Source organism: Phoenix dactylifera, unplaced genomic scaffold, assembly GCF_009389715.1.
Source record: "Phoenix dactylifera cultivar Barhee BC4 unplaced genomic scaffold, palm_55x_up_171113_PBpolish2nd_filt_p 000288F, whole genome shotgun sequence".
NCBI lineage: Eukaryota > Viridiplantae > Streptophyta > Magnoliopsida > Arecales > Arecaceae > Phoenix > Phoenix dactylifera.
The window spans coordinates 305,384-325,402 of NW_024067770.1; the positions used below are offsets into that span (position 1 = coordinate 305,384).

At 38.6% G+C, this 20,019-nt stretch overlaps 2 protein-coding genes across 5 annotated transcripts in view; both read right to left on the minus strand.

Annotated features, from left to right (window-relative positions):
• Positions 1 to 19,031, minus strand: part of LOC103704779 (dolichyl-diphosphooligosaccharide--protein glycosyltransferase subunit DAD1-like) — a 56,348-nt gene extending 37,317 nt beyond the window's left edge. The window contains exons 1-2 of one of the 3 annotated variants that reach the window (XM_039117940.1): positions 18,926 to 19,031; positions 18,671 to 18,836 (exon numbers count right to left, since the gene is read on the minus strand). In XM_039117940.1, coding sequence (XP_038973868.1) covers positions 18,671 to 18,836; positions 18,926 to 18,930 — 171 coding nt within the window. In that variant the 5' untranslated portion in view covers positions 18,931 to 19,031. Of the gene's footprint in view, positions 1 to 602; positions 694 to 18,670; positions 18,837 to 18,908 lie in introns of those variants that run through there. The other 2 variants (XM_039117939.1, XM_039117941.1) reach the window with 2 other exon arrangements.
• Positions 8,939 to 18,853, minus strand: LOC103704781 (dolichyl-diphosphooligosaccharide--protein glycosyltransferase subunit DAD1-like). 2 transcript variants are annotated; one of them, XM_026803729.2, is made up of 6 exons: positions 18,671 to 18,852; positions 12,261 to 12,357; positions 12,075 to 12,122; positions 9,524 to 9,611; positions 9,393 to 9,436; positions 8,939 to 9,313 (listed from the first exon to the last, which is right to left on the minus strand). In XM_026803729.2, the coding sequence occupies exons 2-6, from the start codon at positions 12,342 to 12,344 to the stop codon at positions 9,230 to 9,232; spliced, it is 348 nt and encodes a 115-aa protein (XP_026659530.1). In that variant the 5' UTR covers positions 12,345 to 12,357; positions 18,671 to 18,852; the 3' UTR covers positions 8,939 to 9,229. The 2 variants fall into 2 exon arrangements, with proteins under 2 accessions (XP_026659530.1, XP_038973870.1); XM_039117942.1 differs by lacking the exon at positions 12,075 to 12,122 and having other exon boundaries at positions 18,671 to 18,853.
• Positions 19,032 to 20,019: the final 988 nt, after the last annotated feature.

A 20,019-nucleotide genomic window follows, 5' to 3' on the forward strand; every position in this document is an offset into this window, starting at 1 on the left:
ATTGATTAATTTTCTAATCACATTAGGATTCCTAATCTCATTAGGAGAATTAAAAGCAGCAATTTCCAACTTGGTTTCCCATGATTAACATACAAAGAGATCATGTTATTTGATGAAGATAGTCATTTTGGACTACCTAAAACATATAAAAAGATGTTGCCTTCGATGGTCAGGTGCTGCTCTTTGTACCGGCAAACTGGTATAGAAAGGTAAAAAGAGTACCACTATCATGGCATTCAAAATTTTTTCAAAGAGTACCTCTTTGAAATAATATACAACACTAGAATCAAGATTTGTTTTCATTTTTTCCTTTTTCCATTTTGGAAAGAATGATAAGCAAGACCTAGATTTGAGAGAAATGAAGAGCAAACCCTAACTTTTCATATCATATATGGTGGAATGGTATCCACTCATACCTAAATTACAGCTGTAACAATAGCATAAACCACATAAAGATCAATGATCTGCATTGTTTATAAATGAAGAGAGAAGATGCAAGTCCAATCCTCTATCTCAATGAAACAAAAAGGAAAAGCAAGATAAATTACAACGGACAAAACATCAAATGACACAAATTTACATATAGAAACAGAAATACATACTTTGAGATTAGTTGGTGTGGCAGCATAAGCAGTATGCAAAGAACGAACGAGCATTTGAGCATCACTAGAGGTGGACTTTGCCATTCTCAACCTTTTTCTATTTTTTGATAAAACCAATAGAAGTAACGAGATAAAAATGACCGAGACTTTTTTAAGCAAAAGACAAGAATTATTTAAAAGAGCAGGTGAGATGTTATGTTCTCGAACATGCCAACCCAAATATAAAACTTTACCAAATGACATACCCAGCAAAAATGAAGTATAAAAACCCCCAAAATTCATAAAAAGTTAACAATAATATTGAATTTTTATTATACGAACAGGTGAACTTGGTAGAGGCTACAGGCCAAAAGTGACGTAATCAAATAACTTATCAGCATTGAGACGTGGAAAATTTCTTGAATAGTTGAAGAACTAGAAAACCTGGATTCTACCAAGCACAGCACCTAAAGTGTTCCTTTCTTAGAGTTGTTCTGATAGTCTACAACATGGATAAAAGCCAAGGGGCTTTTGACACAACCAGCCATAAAGCGGACTTTGGGCATTGTGAGTTGTAGGCAGAAAACTTATCAAAATATGATATGTGGGTTATAGGCTAAAATTTAGATATAATTGTTTGGAACTGTCAGATGGTATCATACAACATACAGCTGAAAGTCTGAAGTATATCTAGATATACCCATAACAATACTAGCTAAGCTTTTAACCCCGAAGGAAAACCTAACAGCAAAAATGCATATAAAAGAACTAAATGAAATATTTCACCGAGAGAACATGAAAAGAGAAGGTTGACATAATAAATAAAAACATGTTTATTTATATATGTATATTGATCGTTAAAAAAAACCCTAAGTTATTATCTTTCTACTTTTGTTATCCTTGCAACTGATAGAAAATAAACGGCTAGCAGTCAGATGTGATATAGAGAAGTCCTACAGGGCATTTATTTAATTACTGACATTTGAAAAATCAAGAGAATGATACTGCAATGAAAAACAAATTTCCTATAGGCTGTGTATTGTTGAGGCATAAGGCAGTCCTAAAGCCCAGAATAAGGCTTATGCCTGCCAAACAACCTTTAAAAAAAATAGCATAGATGAGGAGTAGATATGCCGGTCAAAGATCCTTACGATAGGTATAACTACTCCAAAAGAACTTTGTCATAAGCTATTCCTGCTAGAAATACTTCAATTTATGCCAGCCCTATGTTTTGCAACGAACAAAAGTATCCTTCACTCCTCTCCTTCTAATTAGACTACTTTTAAGTTTTTGGCAATACAAAAAACAATTGTTATTTCTAATTGGACTAAAGCAATAGTATATTTTCTTATGACAAAGATGAATTTGATTTTTTTTTTTTTTTTTTTTTTTGCTGAAGGTGAATTTGATTCAGTCTCCCCGAACACCTTCCAAATTTTGTCTTATAAATTTGTGAAAAAAGACAAGCGACAAAGGTGATCATGTCATTTACCCATCCTATTAGAGTAACATATCACTAGTTTAGTTTGGGATTGCGTAAAGGTAATTGTCATTTAATATTTTCAGTTGAATAGTGAGCATTACACATTTTTTCATTCTTCTACATCCATATTATTGGCACATTCAGTGATTGCATGATTATTTATTAGAACAAAATATCTAGAAAAATACATAGGAGAGCGATAGATGATCAGGGTAGAAATGTCATCAACCTATGTTATGTCAAAAAGCAATCTCATTCCTCATACTGCAACCAAATGGCGCAATTACTTATGACAGATAAGAATAAGAATTATAGCAAAAAAAAGTTAGTCACGTACGAAGTCACCCAATCCGCGCCCCATTAGCATTCTTGTAAATATACTTGGCCTGCAAAGCAACATCACCACTCACCATGGCTCGAATGTCCCAGAATAGGGGGTGGACCCCCTACACCACCAGTGCCCCTCCGGACCCGACAAATCATCGTGGTTGAATCACTTTCAAGAAGGACTGCTCTAACCCGCAAAACATGTCGTGTATAGTCCAAATCAGCCCACGCCGTCCTTAGCTCCGCCTTTGGAACGGACGTATCAAAGATTTGGCACCCTTCAGCAACAACCATCCTAGAATCTGAGCTACGGATAATAAAGCCTGCACCACCCCTCTTACCGCCATCAAGCACTCGCCCATCAAAGTTAACTTTGAGGAAACTTGGAGGTCGGGACTCCTAGGTAAAGAACACCAGCCGATATGCTACACGAGCAGAAGTAGAGCCTCAGATATCTCGAGCTATCAAGGACCATCCGATGGACCTGCATGGGTAATCTTTGTTGTTGACCCTAGGTTCGATTTTGATGATCACAAAACTATGAATTATATTTACTAATGATTGTGTTTTGCAAGAAAAAAAGATCCAAGTATTTTGTAGGGATCATGGCCAAGAAAGAACCACCAAAGCACAGAAGAAGAGTCGATCCCATCATCCATGAGTCGACCCCAAGTGGCCAGAGTTAAAGAAAAGAAGAGCCAAGAACAGCGGATGAGTCGACCTAAGGTTCTCAAGTCCAATTGAGCTAGAGTCGACCCCAGCAAAAGACGAGTCGACCCCAGACAACCCGCAGAGAAGAAGATAGAAGAGATGGTTTCTGTCCGAGTGAGACGAGCCGACTCGAGGGATTCACGAGCCGACTCGAGAAGAACACGAGTCGACCCTATGCCGACACGAGTCGACCCCAGAAGCATCTCAGGCCAAAGACAGAAAGCAACCGAAAATAGTCGAGCCTTAAAGTCGACCCCATACTGACACGAGTCGACCTCTAAACAACTCGAGTCAACCCCAATACTAAGGGAGTCGACCCCTTAAGAGTCTCAGAGAATTCCAGAGAGCAACTAAAGTCGCAGGCAAGCCAGAGCCGACTCCGAAACTTATCGAGTCGACTCGCGAGGAACAAGAGTCGACCTCTAAAATCAAGAGTCGACCCCAGGCCACAGGATAAAGCTGCAATAGCTAGTTTTTCACGGCAATGGCCAGTTTGTTTTCCCCTCCAACGGCTCTATTTCGCCTCCAACGGCTCCAGAACAGTTCCTAAGGATCTCTAAGCTATAAATACAAGGGAACAAAGTGGATTAAAAGTGAGCTCAACGACCAAACTTGAAGACATCAATTTGAGAGCCCAAAATCCAGAATATTGAAGTGAGGAAACCAAGGAAGGCATCAAGTTCAATCATTCTACATTAATCCTCATCTCTGAAAGTTGGTGAAGCATTCAAGACATCCTTCTACACTAACGACTTCTCTATTGCTCCTATCACTATTTGTATTTACTCTTTTATTGTCTGAGCATTAGTGTGCTTAAATTCTTTCCATCTTATTTGTTAAAGTTTCAGAGTGTTCTGAAACTTGGGGGAAGGTCTTGTCCAAATCTTAATTAGACTGTGTAAAGGTTCTAGTCGGTGATCCCGTAAAACCGACCGGGTTCATTGTGATCTCGAAAAACAACAAGTTAGTTGTGAGCTTGTAAAACAAGCGGATTGTAATCTGTAGGATTATAGTGGAATTCCGAAGAGGTCTTGGGGAGTGGATGTAGGTGCAAGGTTGGCACCGAACCACTATAAAAACTTGTATTTGTGATTGCTTTGTTTTACCTTCTTACAATTGTGCATTTACTATTTTTCTTTAGAGCAATTGCTTTAGCAAGATTTCATTCCGCTGCACTTAACTTTAAAATTGTTAAGTTTATTTTTTAATTTTTCAATACCCAATTCTCCCCCTCTTGGGCTGCATATCTAGGCAACATTCGTCGCTTGAACTTGGGCTCGCTCCACAATAAACTTGGGTGAAGGATTGCTTTCTCTAAAGATCCAGTCATTCTTGGCAAACTAGATGTGGTAAACAATGTAAGTCGCCATAATAGCCACATGTCAAGTCTGAGGGGCGACAACCCACCATCTGAATGCTAGCAAGAAGGGGCCCGAATTGCTCTGAACGTCCGACGAGATGTCGACAAGCTCCCAAACCCTCCTAGCATGCTCACACTAAAACGGTGTGTGGTCCACGGTCTCATCTAACTGGCACGTAGGGCACTAAGATTAGATGCCTGGTCCCCGCCTACACAATACTGCTCTCGTCGGCAACCGGCTCCAAACCACCTTCTAGAGGAATAGGGCTATCCGAGGGTGGAGGCTGAACCTCCGACTCCAAGTGCAGTTCAACTTTAGGTGCTGCTCGCTCCAAAGAATGCGATAGATGTCACCTACTCTGACTCTATGGCTGCCAGATAGCTCCAAACCCTAATATCTAGACAAGCATAGAGTGGGTTTAGGGACCCCCTAGTGGTATAACCCATCCTACTCCTCCAGCGCATCCATGTTGGCAGGCGGTAGGACTGACTCGGCCCTTCAGGCCTCCGCTAACGTTGACTCGGCCCCTCAGGCCTCCGCCAACAATCCCCCCCCCAACATGATGCCTGGGTTTCGAACTCGAAACCTATGGCTCTGATACCAATTGTCAGGATCAAGCGCTACCATTACACCAAAATCCGCAGGTGTTAGTGAAGGCACAACTTTATTTTCCTAAACTAGCATAGGGGCCCATAGCGCCACGAGTCGATTCCGACTAAGCCTCGCCCGACTCCGGACTCCGACAAGGCCTCACCAGTGGGTTCAGGGACCCCCTAGTGGTATAACCCACCCTACTCCTCCAGCGCATCCACGTTGGCAGGCGGCAGGACTGACTCGGCCCTTCAGGCCTCCGCCAACGTTGACTCGACCCCTCAGGCCTCGGCCAACAGCCTCCCTCCTTAAGTAAAGAGACTGGACACCTAGCTCTCCCTCACGGATCGGCTAGCAGACCGTCTCCCAAGCCAGCAGGTCGACTTCATGACTGCCACCATGTGAGCCTTAGAGGAAGTCCCAGAGGAGTCACTCTATCCTTGTCCGCACTGTCTTCGGAACTACAATATTGGACATGAGATAAACCGACAAGGAGCTCAATACCGATCTGACTAGTGTCAATTGACCCATTATGGATAACGAGGCTACCCTCCAGCCGCTCCTAGACGCGTTGCACCATGCTGAGACACTCCGACACTCGCTGTCATCTCCCCGTAATGGGGACACTCAGGTAGCTCCACTGCCCCTCCTGCTCCCTCATTCCAAGAATCCGCTTGATCTTCTGCTTCATCCGGAACTCGGTCTTCGGGCTAAAGCAAATTATAGACTTGTGGAGGTTCACCGTCTGCCCTGATGCCTCGCAGTAGTCCTTTAGGACTCCTTTGAGGGCTAGTGCATCCCTCGACCTTGCCCTGGCTAGAAGGAGGCAGTCGTCTGCAAACAACAGATGGGAGATTGGTCGGGCACTGGGAGCCGGCACATAGGCGTCCAGCACCCACTCCCAACACATGACTCGCAGAGCATGGGATAACACATCTGCACAAATGATAAACAAGTAAGGGGACAAGGAACAACCTTGGCGGCGACATCCTATTGATCAGGATGGAGAAGGACGATCTTGGAACATAGCCAAAAATTCAAGCTATTCAAGTCTCGTGGAACCCAAAGCTCTCCAACTCGAACCTAAGGAAGCCTCAGCGGACTCTGTCATAGGCTCTCTCTATATCCATCTTCACAGCAATGTAATTCTGCCACCTCGGGGCATGCTGCAAATCTCACATCATCTTCTAGGCAATCAGGACATTGTTAGTGACGCTTCAACTCCCGACGAACGCCCTCTATTTCTGGCAGATAAGGCTAGGAAGCAAAGATTTCATCTTGCCCACCATAATCTAATTGGGTGGGAAATTTACTGTTGACTAACTGCTCATTTTGTGGTCCTTTGTTCCTAACTTTTTGCTTTCTTAATTTTTTACATGTTTGCCACCTCTTCTTGCTTGTTTGCAAGCTTCTCAAGTCTTGATATATCACTTATCCCGGCCGAGACTGATAAATCGATATTTAGATCTATCTCGGTCAATGTGATGCATAAAAATTCTGAAAGACTAAATTTTTTTTTAAGATATTAAAATTTCAATCAATATGATAAATTTAAAATTAAAAAATTATGTTTATATATTAATATTGAGGTCAGAATCAAGTTATATGAGTGTAATTGTTGAGAATCCCATATCGATGATTTGAGTTATTCCATGTGATCTACTACCTCTAAACTACTTGCATACAAAAAATCATATAATTTAGATATATGTAGCCTCGATACCAACTGGTAAAAAAATGTACTTTTTTTATTCAAACTGTCCAATTTTTTATCATTCCACGTATCTGCTAAGCGTTTTCAAATCACATAATTTTTATATTCAGTGGCTCAGATCGTCGATTTACATCTGGTTAAGATTAAAATTTATTAGTCTTGATCTATTAACAAGGAATTTATTTAAGAAAATAAAAAAGTTATTTAATTTATTGATCAATAAGAATGTATTATTAGACAATGGTTTAAGTTTTATTGGTTTACATTTGAACAAGATTTATATATCGCAAGATGCCCAATGTAGTTAAAAATTAAGATCTCAACCAAGATGGAAATTTGCTTGTTTACATACTATCAAGGATTTTGTCTCATACTTATGTATACAGAGTCTAATCTAAAATTATTGGAGTAACAATTCATTTAATGTAAGTTCTTCAGGAGGGATTATTGGATGTCCTACTTCTTAAGAAGCTTCTTTTTTGTGGTAAAATTATGTATTTTTTTATCTGTTTTTGACCTTCACTTTGCGAAATGTACATAGGCTTACAGGATGGATTTGGAATGGAGGGTTAATCAACTTAACAATGAGAATATCCAATTAAAAAGGGATCTCGAGGAGCCAATGACAGAGACAGTATGATTTCTTCACCACCATCCCTTTTCTTTAAGAGCACCGTCCTTTGCAGTGCACATGCAGCACCACAGAGTACTGTGCATCCCTAGATGGCCACCATCAAAAGATGAATGGCAATCAAACAAAATAGTCCATGAGCACATGTCGTGACATGCATATCATATATTGTTTGATAGTCGTCTATCTCCTAATAGCGGCCATCCAAGAATGCACAATCGTACCATAGCAGATCTTGGTTGTTTCTCTAAATCTTTCGGTGTGCATTTAAGTTATTGCCTTTTTGACCAATTTTTAGTTCCAAAAATTAGTAACTCATTAAGAAAATTGGTCCCTCATACATTTGATGGTAGCTCCAAGAGCCTATGGACCAGCAGAAAAATACCAACGATGGAAAGACTGATCATGCCTGTCGCCGTTGTAACGGCTGCCCACTCTAAGATGTTGCCACTATCAAATAGCTACCATCCCGCTATTCTTACCGGTCTTCTTGTATCGAGTGTAGGCAGCTCATAAGAGTATCAAGTGCCAGGTGTTTTACTTATCAAACTTCGGTAGTTTTAAGCTTGGGTAGAAAAAAATAAGGAGTACAAATTATAAACCTATAACGCTCTATCCCTAATTGTTGGTTAATTGTTCTTGAATAAGTGTATGTTTTAGTTTATTTTTGTAAAAAGCCAGTGGCATCTCTTTATTAAATCTTATGGCTTTTCGAAGATCCACCAAACCAAACTCTTGGGACTAACCATAGTCATAAGATGGACTGAACCAAGAAATTAGTCATTAACAATGTAGTAGCAAACTAAGTTCTTCCAATAGCTTTGCACTGCATCAAATATTGATTCTCCATGGTCTATTTGCACACTTGGATTAGTGCGTGGTAATAGGGATCATGTATGTTGGTCGGCGTAAGCACTCCTGAGTACGGAGAAGACACATATTGATTGAAAAACTAAACCACATCAGAAATGATAGAGATCCTTGTGGTGTTTAAGTGCTAACAAGCCCATCTACCTATCAACTTCAATTTTCGAGAAGCTGAAGCACAATTCCATATCGAAAGTGGTAGAGATCCTTTAAACACTCATGAGCCCATCCACCCATCTTACTCCTGTTTTTGAGTTGAGCATTATCACTAAAGACATCCCACTGTAGAAATAATTTGTAATAACTTTACAATTTTACCATTTTTTGTTAGAAATATTTTGTATGCAGCCAACCAGCATGTAAATGGTCATTGTCCATTATAAACAAGCACTGCTAGCTAAGCCAATTCATGAGACAGCTTAGTGGGATAGCATGGATACCCAATGGATAACTTGAAACAGAAAAAGAGGGGGGGAGGGGGAGGGGGATCGTTGAAGCTAGGAAACAAAAAGCAAGTCCCTTCATCTTCCTCACTTCTTTGAATCCCCTATCCTCAAACTCTCAAGGGAGATCCTCACCCCTTTTCCTTCCTCTTCCAATTAAATCACCCCAACGTTATTGGTTGATATCCACGATTAATATTTTGCATAGCAAAGTCTGCCGATGGATTCCACAATTATCATCTCCAAAGCTAAGCAACATTAAGCAAACGTTTCAGTTATAATCACTTTGGTAAAAACACCTGAAACCATAACAAATAAGCTGTCACATGACGCCACTTTGTTGCAAGAACATCTCCCAAAAAGAACAGTCTCTCCAAGGTGGCGATGATCAATTCACGAAACAAAAGGTGCAAACCAGATCATTTGGTTTATACATGGCGCAACTGTCAAGTTGTGATATCACTTTGAAGTCCGATAAGAAGTGCCAGAAACATAATTGTGCACCAAGGCACAATTTCTCCTACCCAAGGAAGTTCATGATGACCAGATGGAGCACCAGATTGCAGAAAACAAAATCAGCGTAAGCTCGTTCTGGTGGTAGATCCTGAGATGGATCATTATCGGTTAGTCCATAGAGTGATGCAAAGCTTAAAGTGAAAGTTTTAAGTTCCAGCAGTAGTTACCTTAAACTCCTTATTCTCTTTGTTGACTTGAATGCGGAGACAGACTGCATCATCACATATGAGAATGCTCGAACAATTAATTATCTTAAAAAGAGTAGCAGGAAAGAAGATATCTGAGTTACACTTCATACCTGCAAGTACCGCTGTACCTACACAAGAGAGAACTCCAGAGAGGAAAGAGTTAAATGGAAATGATCCAACTATTACCATGTAGACAACCTGTTGCATCACAGAACACCAGAATAAGCAGTCATATGAATTGAGAATCGATCAGCATTACTATCATGCAGTACATTTGTTCTGATAATCCAAGTGTCGTCAATGAATTCATGGTTGATAATTATTAAAACTTCACTGTGCCCTTTATTTGAACATGGAAAACGGATCATCAGACTTGGGAAAAGCCTATAAACGATGATTACTTCGCCCTCTCAGTAACAGTTGTTTGTTATGCATCAATTCTACGATCCTAGATTGCCAAGGTACCTAGGAATGACTCATTGTCCAACACAAATGGGTTACCTTTAGTGGGCTTAATTCACAAAGGCTTTTGAGGAACATTTCAGTTAGTCCAAAATCAATATATGGAGGAAAAATGAATATTGAAATTCAGTCTGATGATCTATGTTCGGAAGCATATGTCATGTTCAACACGTTTGTAGGATTATGCGTCCCCAGAAAAAAATGAATGAGACCAAAAAAGAAATGCTAAGTCAAGATCAGGCACCTAACCAGCGCCTTCTGAGATACAGATCCATGTATCTGGGCCAAACCATATTCATTTAATGACCGAGAGTTAAGTAAGGTGGTGTCGTTGGAACATAGAAGGTCCAAGAGGTCAACCGGGATTGAATCAAGCCCCACTCAATTCAGACCCAATTCAATATGTTTAACCTCAGGTTGGTTGTGCAGCCAGCAGATGGATAAAAGGAAAGGCAAGAGAAAACATATTGGTAGGCAACTACGCCAAGCGGTCCAAAAGACACATCAAAGGAACAGGAAGTGAGGAGACTTGGGTAGTAGACAACTATAGGTAACTAGCACAGTTAGTGCAAGGTTTTTCTTTTTTAAGGAAAAAAGCAATGAAAATCCTGCATTTAATCGATGAACAGTTAAGTAACATGACCCAACCTTTCTCTTCTTTTAAAAGGAAAGAATTTTAATTATGGACCTTACTGATAGGTTTAAGTTTCCTGGTCTCATGAATTTTACTGGGCTACACCTATGATAGCTAGCCTACTTCAAATAATATAATCCACTAAAATGTAACCAAAATCACAAGCACAACACCACTAGTATTGAATGCCTAGGATAGAGAACTTTGAAATAGTAGCAAAGCTTCCTACAAATGTATTGTTCTAACTTTCAAGCCCTAGTTCTGAATACACGACAAAAGTTTAGCAAATGTTATAAATTAAAAATGATTTGAATCAATAATGTCGTTTACAATTTATTGACCAATTTATAGACAAAACACCATTATTAAACTGCATGAATAGAATTTTGACATGACTCAACCATAGCATCTACAATTTACTGATCAATCATGCACAAAGTACCACTATCAACATCCCATAAGTAGAACTTTAGACAAACAATGTCCATATATGATTGAAAAAACCTGTCATAAAAGCAGTCCAAGTCTCCAATGAATAATCCACTTATTGATTTTTCTTTTCAATTTTCAACTAGGACAAAGAAAGCAACAGAAATCACCCCCATTAGCATCTCAAATTACTTCACGAAAATCAGAAAGACAAAGAATTCCCAGAAAAGGCCCATCCTATTTGAGATTTACTCTGCTACTAGATTTTGTCTTTTTCATCACAGCAAGAAAATCTTTTCTCACAAAGTTAAAAATGATCTTCAATAATTCATAGATCCAAACTTAAGGAACTTGGCCTTTTAAAATTATGCAGAAGCCAACCCATAATGAAGTGCTTAATCTTCTTGATGACATCACATCTTCACTAAGCTACTCTCGTGTTCGCTTTCAAAGACATTTAATAATAGGTAGATATCTCTCACTAACACCTTTTAGTTGTTATCTTGATTGCTAGAACATGACTGAAAACAAGCTATTTCTTTCTTTTCCAAGGGAATTAGTAACTACCTTAATTCTTAATCTCATATATTCTTGTACATTGAAGAATACTAACCTATTCATAAAAACAGCAGTTTCCTTCTTGATTTCACCCGATTAACATACACAATGAAGATAGTCATTTTGGACTGCCTGAACCATATAAAAAGATGTTGCCTTCAATGGTCAGGTGCTGCTCTTTGTATCGACAAACTGGTATAGACAAGTAAGAAGAGTACCACTATCATGGCATTCAAAACCTCATTGCAGAACTAATACTGAATATTATTTTTTTATGAATCTTGTGAACCATAAATGGGAGATATTGCTTTAAAATGTAGGATGGTATACACTTCCTCATGAGTTCAATGGGATTATCGACAGAAACCTCAGCATCATGTACCATATCTGATTTTAATATTCTGAGATAATTCTATTAAGTTTGAAATAATATACATCACTAGAATCAATATTTGTTTTCATTTTTTCCTTTTTTTTCATTTTGGAAAGAATGATAAGCAAGACCTAGGTTTGAGAGAAATGAAGAGCAAAGCCCAACTTTTCATATCATATATGGCGAAAATGGTATCCATTCATACCTGAATTACAGCTGTAACAATAGCATAAACCACATAAAGATCAATGATCTGCATTGTTTATAAATGAAGAGAAAAGACGCAAGTCAAATCCTCTATCTTAATGAAATGAAAAGGAAAAGCAATATAAATTACAATGGATAAAACATCAAATGACACAAATTTACGTATAGAAACAGAAATACATACTTTGAGATTAGTTGGCGTGGCAGCATAAGCAGTACGCAAAGAACGAATGAGCATCTGAGCATCACTAGAGGTGGACTTTGCCATTCTCAACCTTTTTCTGGTTTTTGATAAGACCAAAAGAAGTAACGAGATAAAAAGGACAGATTTTTTATGCAAAAGACAAGAATTATTTAAAAGAGCAGGTGAGATGTTATGTTCTCGAACATGCCAACCCAAATATAAAACTTTACCAAATGACAAGCCCAGCAAAATTGAAGTATAAAACCCCCCAAAATTCATAAAGTTAACAACAATATTGAATTTTTTATTATACGAACAGGTGAACTTGGTAAGAATAAACGGCTAGCAGTCAGATGTGATATAGAAAAGTCCTGCAGGGCATTTATTTAATTATTGACATTTGAAAAACCAGGAGAATGACAGTTCAATGAAAAACAAATTTCCTATAGGATGTGCATGGTTGGGTCATAACTCATAAGGCCGTCCTAAAGCCCGGAATAAGGCTTATGTCTGCCAAACAACCTTTAAAAAAATAGCAAAGATGAGTAGATATGCCGGTCAAAGCTCCATATGGTATGTATTACTATTCCAAGAGTACTTTGTCATAAGCTATTCCTACCAGAAATACTTCAATTTATGCCAGCCCTATGTTTTGCGACGAACAAAAGTATCCTTCACTCCTCTCCTTCTAATTGGACTATTTTTATTTTTTGGCAATAATGAAAACAATTGTTATTTCTAATTGGACTATAAGAAATGGTATATTTTCTTATGACAAAGGTGAATTTGATTCAGTCTCCCCCGAACACCTTCCAAATTTTGTCTTATAAATTAGTGAAAAAAGACAAGCGACAAAAGTGATCATGTCATTTACCCATCCTATTAGAGTAGCATGTCACTAGTGTAGTTTGGGATTGGGTAAAGGTAACTGTCATTTAATATTTTCAGTTGGATGGTGAGCGTTACATAATTTTTCATTCTTCTACATCCATATTATTAGCACATTTAATGATTGCATGATGATTTATTGGAACAAAATACCTAGAAAAATACATAGGAGAGTGATAGTTGATAAGGGTAGAATTGTCATCTACCTATCTTATGCCAAAAAACAATCTCATTCCTCATACTGCAACCAAATGGCATAATTACTTATGACAGATAAGAATAAGAATTTTTGGCCAAAAAAAAGGCATAACTTGTGGAATAGCTATGCCAACAGAAATAACTTTCATTATTCTAATTTTTCTTTCTCCAACCAAACGCAGCCATAAGGTCTTTGTGCTCTCCAGACTGGCGTAGCTAGTCAGCTTGTTAATAACATTTCTCGAAGAAGGTTAGGAAGATAGAAGTTTGCAAACGAAAACTCATCCAGTGTGCATAAAAACCATAGATGGGAGGTGCTCAAAACTAGTCTTGCATGAAACAAATGAGTGACGATGAAATGACCTAGGAAGTCTCTATATTCCTTGCTTGATGGCTCACAAATAATGAAAGACATCCCCATTACATCGTTTCATGAACATTGTTACCTAGACGACAGAGATATATACATCTCATTCAATTCCTCGTCCCATCATAGCTTCAATTCTCATATCGAACATGCAAGCTACCACCTAAAGAACAGAAATTCTAGCTCAAACAAAATTTTTTTATGCTCATTTCTTTTTATTGCATCTGGAAAAAGAAAATTATAGTAAATTTCAGGTCTAAATTTGCATTTCTTTTCAAAGAAATTATCTTTCTCAAGAAATCAATGCTATTTACTCAATCCAAGCAAGAAATCCACACGTAGGAGTCAATTGTAAGCATATAGAGCGAGATGGGGGGGGCAAATCTCTTCGCCAGTTTGTTTTGCATCGGATTCAGTAAATACAAATGAGGGAGGCCACAGATTAGGTGGGTATCTTGAGCAAAATTCAGGCTTTCAGTTACTAGATGTTCCAAGATCTCGTCTTTTACAAGCAAATCATACAAATGATGGAAAGAAGAGGAGAGGAGGAAGAAGAGAATGAGCCCCCACTGGGGTTCTCTCCGCTAATCTAAAGGGTAGAAGAGAGAAAAAGATCAAATCAAAATCCAAAGATAGCATAGTGAAGGGAAGAGAAAGCATTTAGATAATTTAGAGAAACCCCAACAGGGATCCAAAGAGAACCAAAAATCAAAAGAGGGGAAGAAAGCGAGAGGGAGAGGGGGAGAGAGATGGCCTACCTGGTGTCAGCAGTCGCCTTTGGGGTGGAGAGAGTCGAAACGTAATGGTTCGGGTAAATTAATGGTTTACCGTGAGGTCCTAGAGTTGTAAAATAAGGGCTTCATTTTTATTTTAAAAAAAAATTTAGGGGAACACCTCTCTACTTCCGTCGAACTTATATGTCTCAGCTTTAAAAATTTCTAATTAGATCCTTTGAGTTGCCATACCGACCTAATATAATCTTGTCGCTTGTCTCCATCAATAGAATGGTATCACATACCCATCACATGATTATTTAATTTTTTTAAAACTAAAATATCCTTGGTATCCATTGTACGGAGATCGTAAGTTCGAACTTCTCCAACTTGAGTTGGAGAAGCATCCACCACTTTTTTTACACCCCATCTTAATAGTCCAGATGGTGAATAATAGCAAACGCCATGTGGATAAGATTTGATGGAACTAGACAAGCAAAAGTTGCATGATCTTTGCCAAATAGAATGGAGTTTGGTTGTGGCGAATTGCACATAGTATGGAGATGAAGATCGAATAGATAGGATTCGGCCAAAATATGGACAAGCAGGCTAAAGGCTTAAAATTATATATTAGTATAGGTAGCAAGTCGAAGAGCATGAAATGACTCATTTTGTGGTTACCTCATATCAAAGACCACGGAAGCGAACTGTCGAAAATGTTGGAAATTGAGGCGATAGGGATGGTTATAGGGATCGATGGTTATACTACATTTATTTCTTTCAGTTATGCTTCAGTAATAATGTCTCTAATATAAATATAAGTATTATACTTGTCATACCTCAAACGCAACACCCAGATTGATCACATGACAAGGCCGTATAAACCATAGAGCAATCCCCTAGAGATAATGCAAGGCCATTAAGATGAACAAAGTTTCTAATAGCTCCAAACTAATTAAATTAATTATAAAATTAAACCATACTAGCCAAAATAGATCCATCATTAGAAAAGTTTACTCAATTACAAAATTCAAATGTTTATTTGGTATCAGGAAGAAAAATAAGCTCTCTAACTAATAACTTTATCACTCGAACTCCATGCCCAACCCATCAAAAACAAAGTGTCCTGCAACTTTGAAAGAAAAAAAGTAAACAGGTGGTGTGAGCTTTATAGCCCAGCAAGAATCCCCCATACTCAAACCAATATACATAAAGTAAATTTAAAATAAAGATTAACTATAAACCATATCAAAATGCGGGAAAAAATCATAAAACGTCATACTTATCATTCAGCATAGCTCAAATAGACCCATATAAATATACAAATGTACATCATCAAATATACATCTTATTCAAAAAAAATGTCAAATATATCATCAATCTAAAACTTTTGTTCAACAATGGTTTCATAAATCTTATCTTCCGTTACTATTAAGATTTTCGATCAATAATTATTTTTCCTACTCACCATTTTTATTTATTACGGGCCAATTTGTATAATGAATATGAATAAATGAGGTGTCCGGTACTCAACTTTGTATAATTCATGTTTATTGTTTCGAATGTTTTAGCAAATTTATGATCTTGCCACCTAGTGATTTTGTCTTCTCTTGATACGTTTTTCTTGTCTCCTTAAGTTCTCTCCCTCATTGTTTGGTTTACTTGGTTTTTACTTATCATAGTGTGTATGTAGACCAGCATGATATTTAATTCAACTATAACCAGGGTATGCGGTCAAAGGCCGTTAGACAAGTTTCCTTCGGTTTGCCATAGTTCTCATTTGTCTAACTTGATTTTTATTAAATAAATACACATGTTGGAAATTCAAAATATGTTTTTGTGTAGATTATATATGGTAGTACATTTGGTTAATAGTCAACCTAGGTTTCGTGATAAATTCAGATACTTTTTGTGTCTACACTGAATATTTGGGTGCACCAATGTCCCAAGCTTTGTTTGTTACCATAATTGAGGTTCAAAAACTCCATGAAAGGATACCACTTGCATAGTTGGAAGTCTAGAACAAAAGAAAATTAGTGGTAGAGCCGCCCTCAAAGAAACAAAAGCAAAAGATTACATCTACCTCTTCAACCTACTCCGTAAACTAAACAAAACTTCAAAGAATATTATTTTTGTCTGCAAACATAAGGTCAATAGTTCGTAAACAGCACCCTGATCCTCCTATCACAAGAGTCGGTATACCCTCCTCAATTCTCAAGCAAAGATCTCACAAGGAGCATCCCTTCGAGCATCAACTTCACTATAGAATATTGCCTCCACTTATCCCCAAGACCTCAATCAAAACCCACAGCAGAGAACTCAAAAGACAAGGAAGCCAGCAGGAGTTATGATACCTTCCTTCACAGATTCTGACATCAAAAGCAGCATATGATGGCATTGATTGCCGGCTATGACAGCTATTACTTTCATATGAGATGCAACTTTATTAGCTAATGAATACAACCTCCAATGGCAAGATAAATAATCCCTACCATTGAAACGTGTATCTTCCTCCCTTGCCTTGATATAATCCATCTTACATGGCACAAAAACATCACTTAACTTGTTCATAGGTGGTTTTCAGATGCTCTTGAAGGTAATATTTATGGCAGCGTACCTAGGGTAATCAAGAATACTAGCAGTTTCTTCTTCGGTTATGCATCTTGCTACCTATGATCATTAATATAGAAGGTATATGAGCATGGTTTTGAGACACTTCTAGGAATGCAGAAAACTGGATTCAACCCCCTACCTATTTACCAGTGAGACATTCCTGGAACCGTGGCACTAAATATCAGTCATGCATTTTGTATTCATAAAGAACATATAATCCTAACTTCCAATTTGCTCGTGATCAATTTATCAAGTTTGAATTCAGATCCTGCCTAACCTGAAAGGAAGCTATTTTGCTCCATCTGGTTCGAGCATTTGAATCTAACCCACAAAAATGTATAATAATTATGCACCAAATTAACCATTCGGAAGCACAAAACATCCAATATCAATCATTTATGAACACAAATGAGAATCCCTGCAAACCTTCTTTGTTTCATTTCATCTGTAGCATGATAGGAAACAGTCACCATCACAAAACAACTGAATGTGAAATACAAATAAATCCTAGGGAGAGAATCATCCAAACTTGAAGACTCTAGCCATTCAGATTTCATGCAAGAAGGGCCAAACATTTCAGAATCAGATCGTGATTGTTTTATATAAAAGAAGATAACAGATCAACTTAGCACATCAATCATTTGGGTAAAAGCAAGGGCTTATGTCCTCATAGACAGACACCCAAGCATTCCATTTTGTTCATTTTCCATGTCGATATGGCTAATCAACCCAAAACAGTTTCCCAATGCCGTGAAGAATGAGATTCTTCCAGATATCCTCAAAAGAAAACTTTCACTACCATCGCCTACAGAGAGGTGGAATTTGACCAATATTATATATAAAAGCCTAAATTTTTGAACCACCCGCATAGTCACATAACCATAACAGTCGCTTAAATTCCTCAATGCAAAGTCATTCTAGTTATCCTAATTATTTCAGTGAACGGGAAATTTTCCCTGCAAAGTTATTCTCTTAACATATAATTATCATTTTTATACCCATGGTCTCTGAGTTGCCGTAGACCTCAAATGAACTTGTTCAACAACAGTATATATAATTTCAGATTCCTTTCCAGGCATTGTGATACTCCTCATAAGACATGCAGGATCACCACCCTGATTAAACTCAAATATTTTACCTTTCAGACACAATAGCAGTAATCTGGCTATGGATGACTATTTCTAGTTTTTTTTTTTTTTGCAATAATTCCTCGACTTCTCAGTTACCAGCATTACTATAGACTAGAACATTTTATCACTTCCTTCACCACTATCAAGCTACAGAATTTTAGTTAACAACATTACAAAAATAACATCCTAAAAATCCCAAATGTCAGCCAAACAATAACGCCCCAAGAAATTCCAGTCATTTCCACAAACTAGTAGCGGACAAACAGCACGGGATTCCAAAGAGCACATATCCCACAATTAAACTCCTATCGACTACAAAGAAAGATTTTCGGAAATCCAACCATTGAAATTTGTTCATAGAACAAAAGGAAATGCAAAAATTCGATCTCAGACATAAAATAACGGGAAAAAATCAAAATTTTATCAACTATAAGGACGGAAATAAGGAAAACAGGAGAGGGGGAAGAAGAAAGGTCGAGGGGGTTGGGTATGGGAGAAGACCTGAGGGCCGCGCGGAAGGGTTTGCCTTCGTCCAGCCTGTGGTTGGCTGGAAAACAAAGGAGGAGAGAGATTTACGGAGACCTTCGAGGCTTCAAGCCACGGCAACGTCGACCACAGCAGAGGCGGAAGGAGACGGGGGCCCTCTCTCAGATCTCTATTTCTTAACCTATTAAAAATAGATAGGAGTGAGAAAGCTCTGCGCCCCTAAAATTTATTTAAAAAAATTATAAAAATAAACCATGTCAGGAATTCCACCCCATCCATTCTTTTCAATGCAGTACCGCATATTGAATACAAAAACCCTATTCGAAAGAGAGTGGGTCCATACTACATATATAGATGGAGAGGTAAGAGGTCAGGGCTGCCCCGAGGGGGTCCGTCTGGAGGGGAGGCCGAAAAAAACAAGAGTCGCTTCGAGTCTTGAAGTCGGGCAGGGAGAAGTCGTCGCTCCTGCTTTGGCCGGGCCTAGCCGAGGGCCTAGCTGGAGGCCCGTAGGGGAGGCCGAGGTGCCCTGGGCAGTGGTCGCGCCAACCGACCAAGTCCTGGAGATTGTCGCCGCAGCTCAACCGTCCGGGCTGAATTCTGAGCCAAGGTGTGGGCCTGGGGCTTCAGTCCCTCCCACATTCTCGATGTGCGTCAAGGCTATGACTCCCTTCGAGGCTCCGACCTTGGCGAGAATTGAGCCAATGATTTCCGAGTTCAGCGGGGAGTCATCACGGCGCATATCTGAGGGCGATTCGGCCCTCAGATCTGAAGAGGTTGCCCGCGGGCTCGTGCGCAGCATTATGCTTCCGCGCGATCGCGCACTGATGAAGGGCGATCTTGGCGACCTCGTCCATCATGTCTATTTGGCGAACATACGGGTAAGTAATGTTCATCCTTCTGTCCCTCGTTTATTCCTCTTGTGGGTGTTTTGTTGATGCTTCTCTTTTTGTGCCAGTTGTTAAGTGCACTGTGCACATTTTTAGCACTCTTTCGTACCTAATTTTCTGAAACTCTCCTGCATATAACTCTTAAAAAGATGTATTTTCTTATTTTGGTTCCTTGTTGTAATTGAAGATCCTTTCAGGCCAAACCCATCTAAAACCTAGGTCACTCCCTATCTTTCCACTGCATCATCACGATTCATCCCTATTGTTATGGACAGAAGTTCATCTCAACCAATTGTGATGACCCAATCAAATTGTTTTCATGTTCATTTCGCCTATTCCCAACAGCTATGAAATTAATTCTTAATAATGACATTTATCCCTGTTACATGGCTGAAAATACTGTTCATATAAATAGTGTTTGAGATGATACTGTTCATATGAACAGTGTTTTCACGTAATACTGTACATATGAATAGT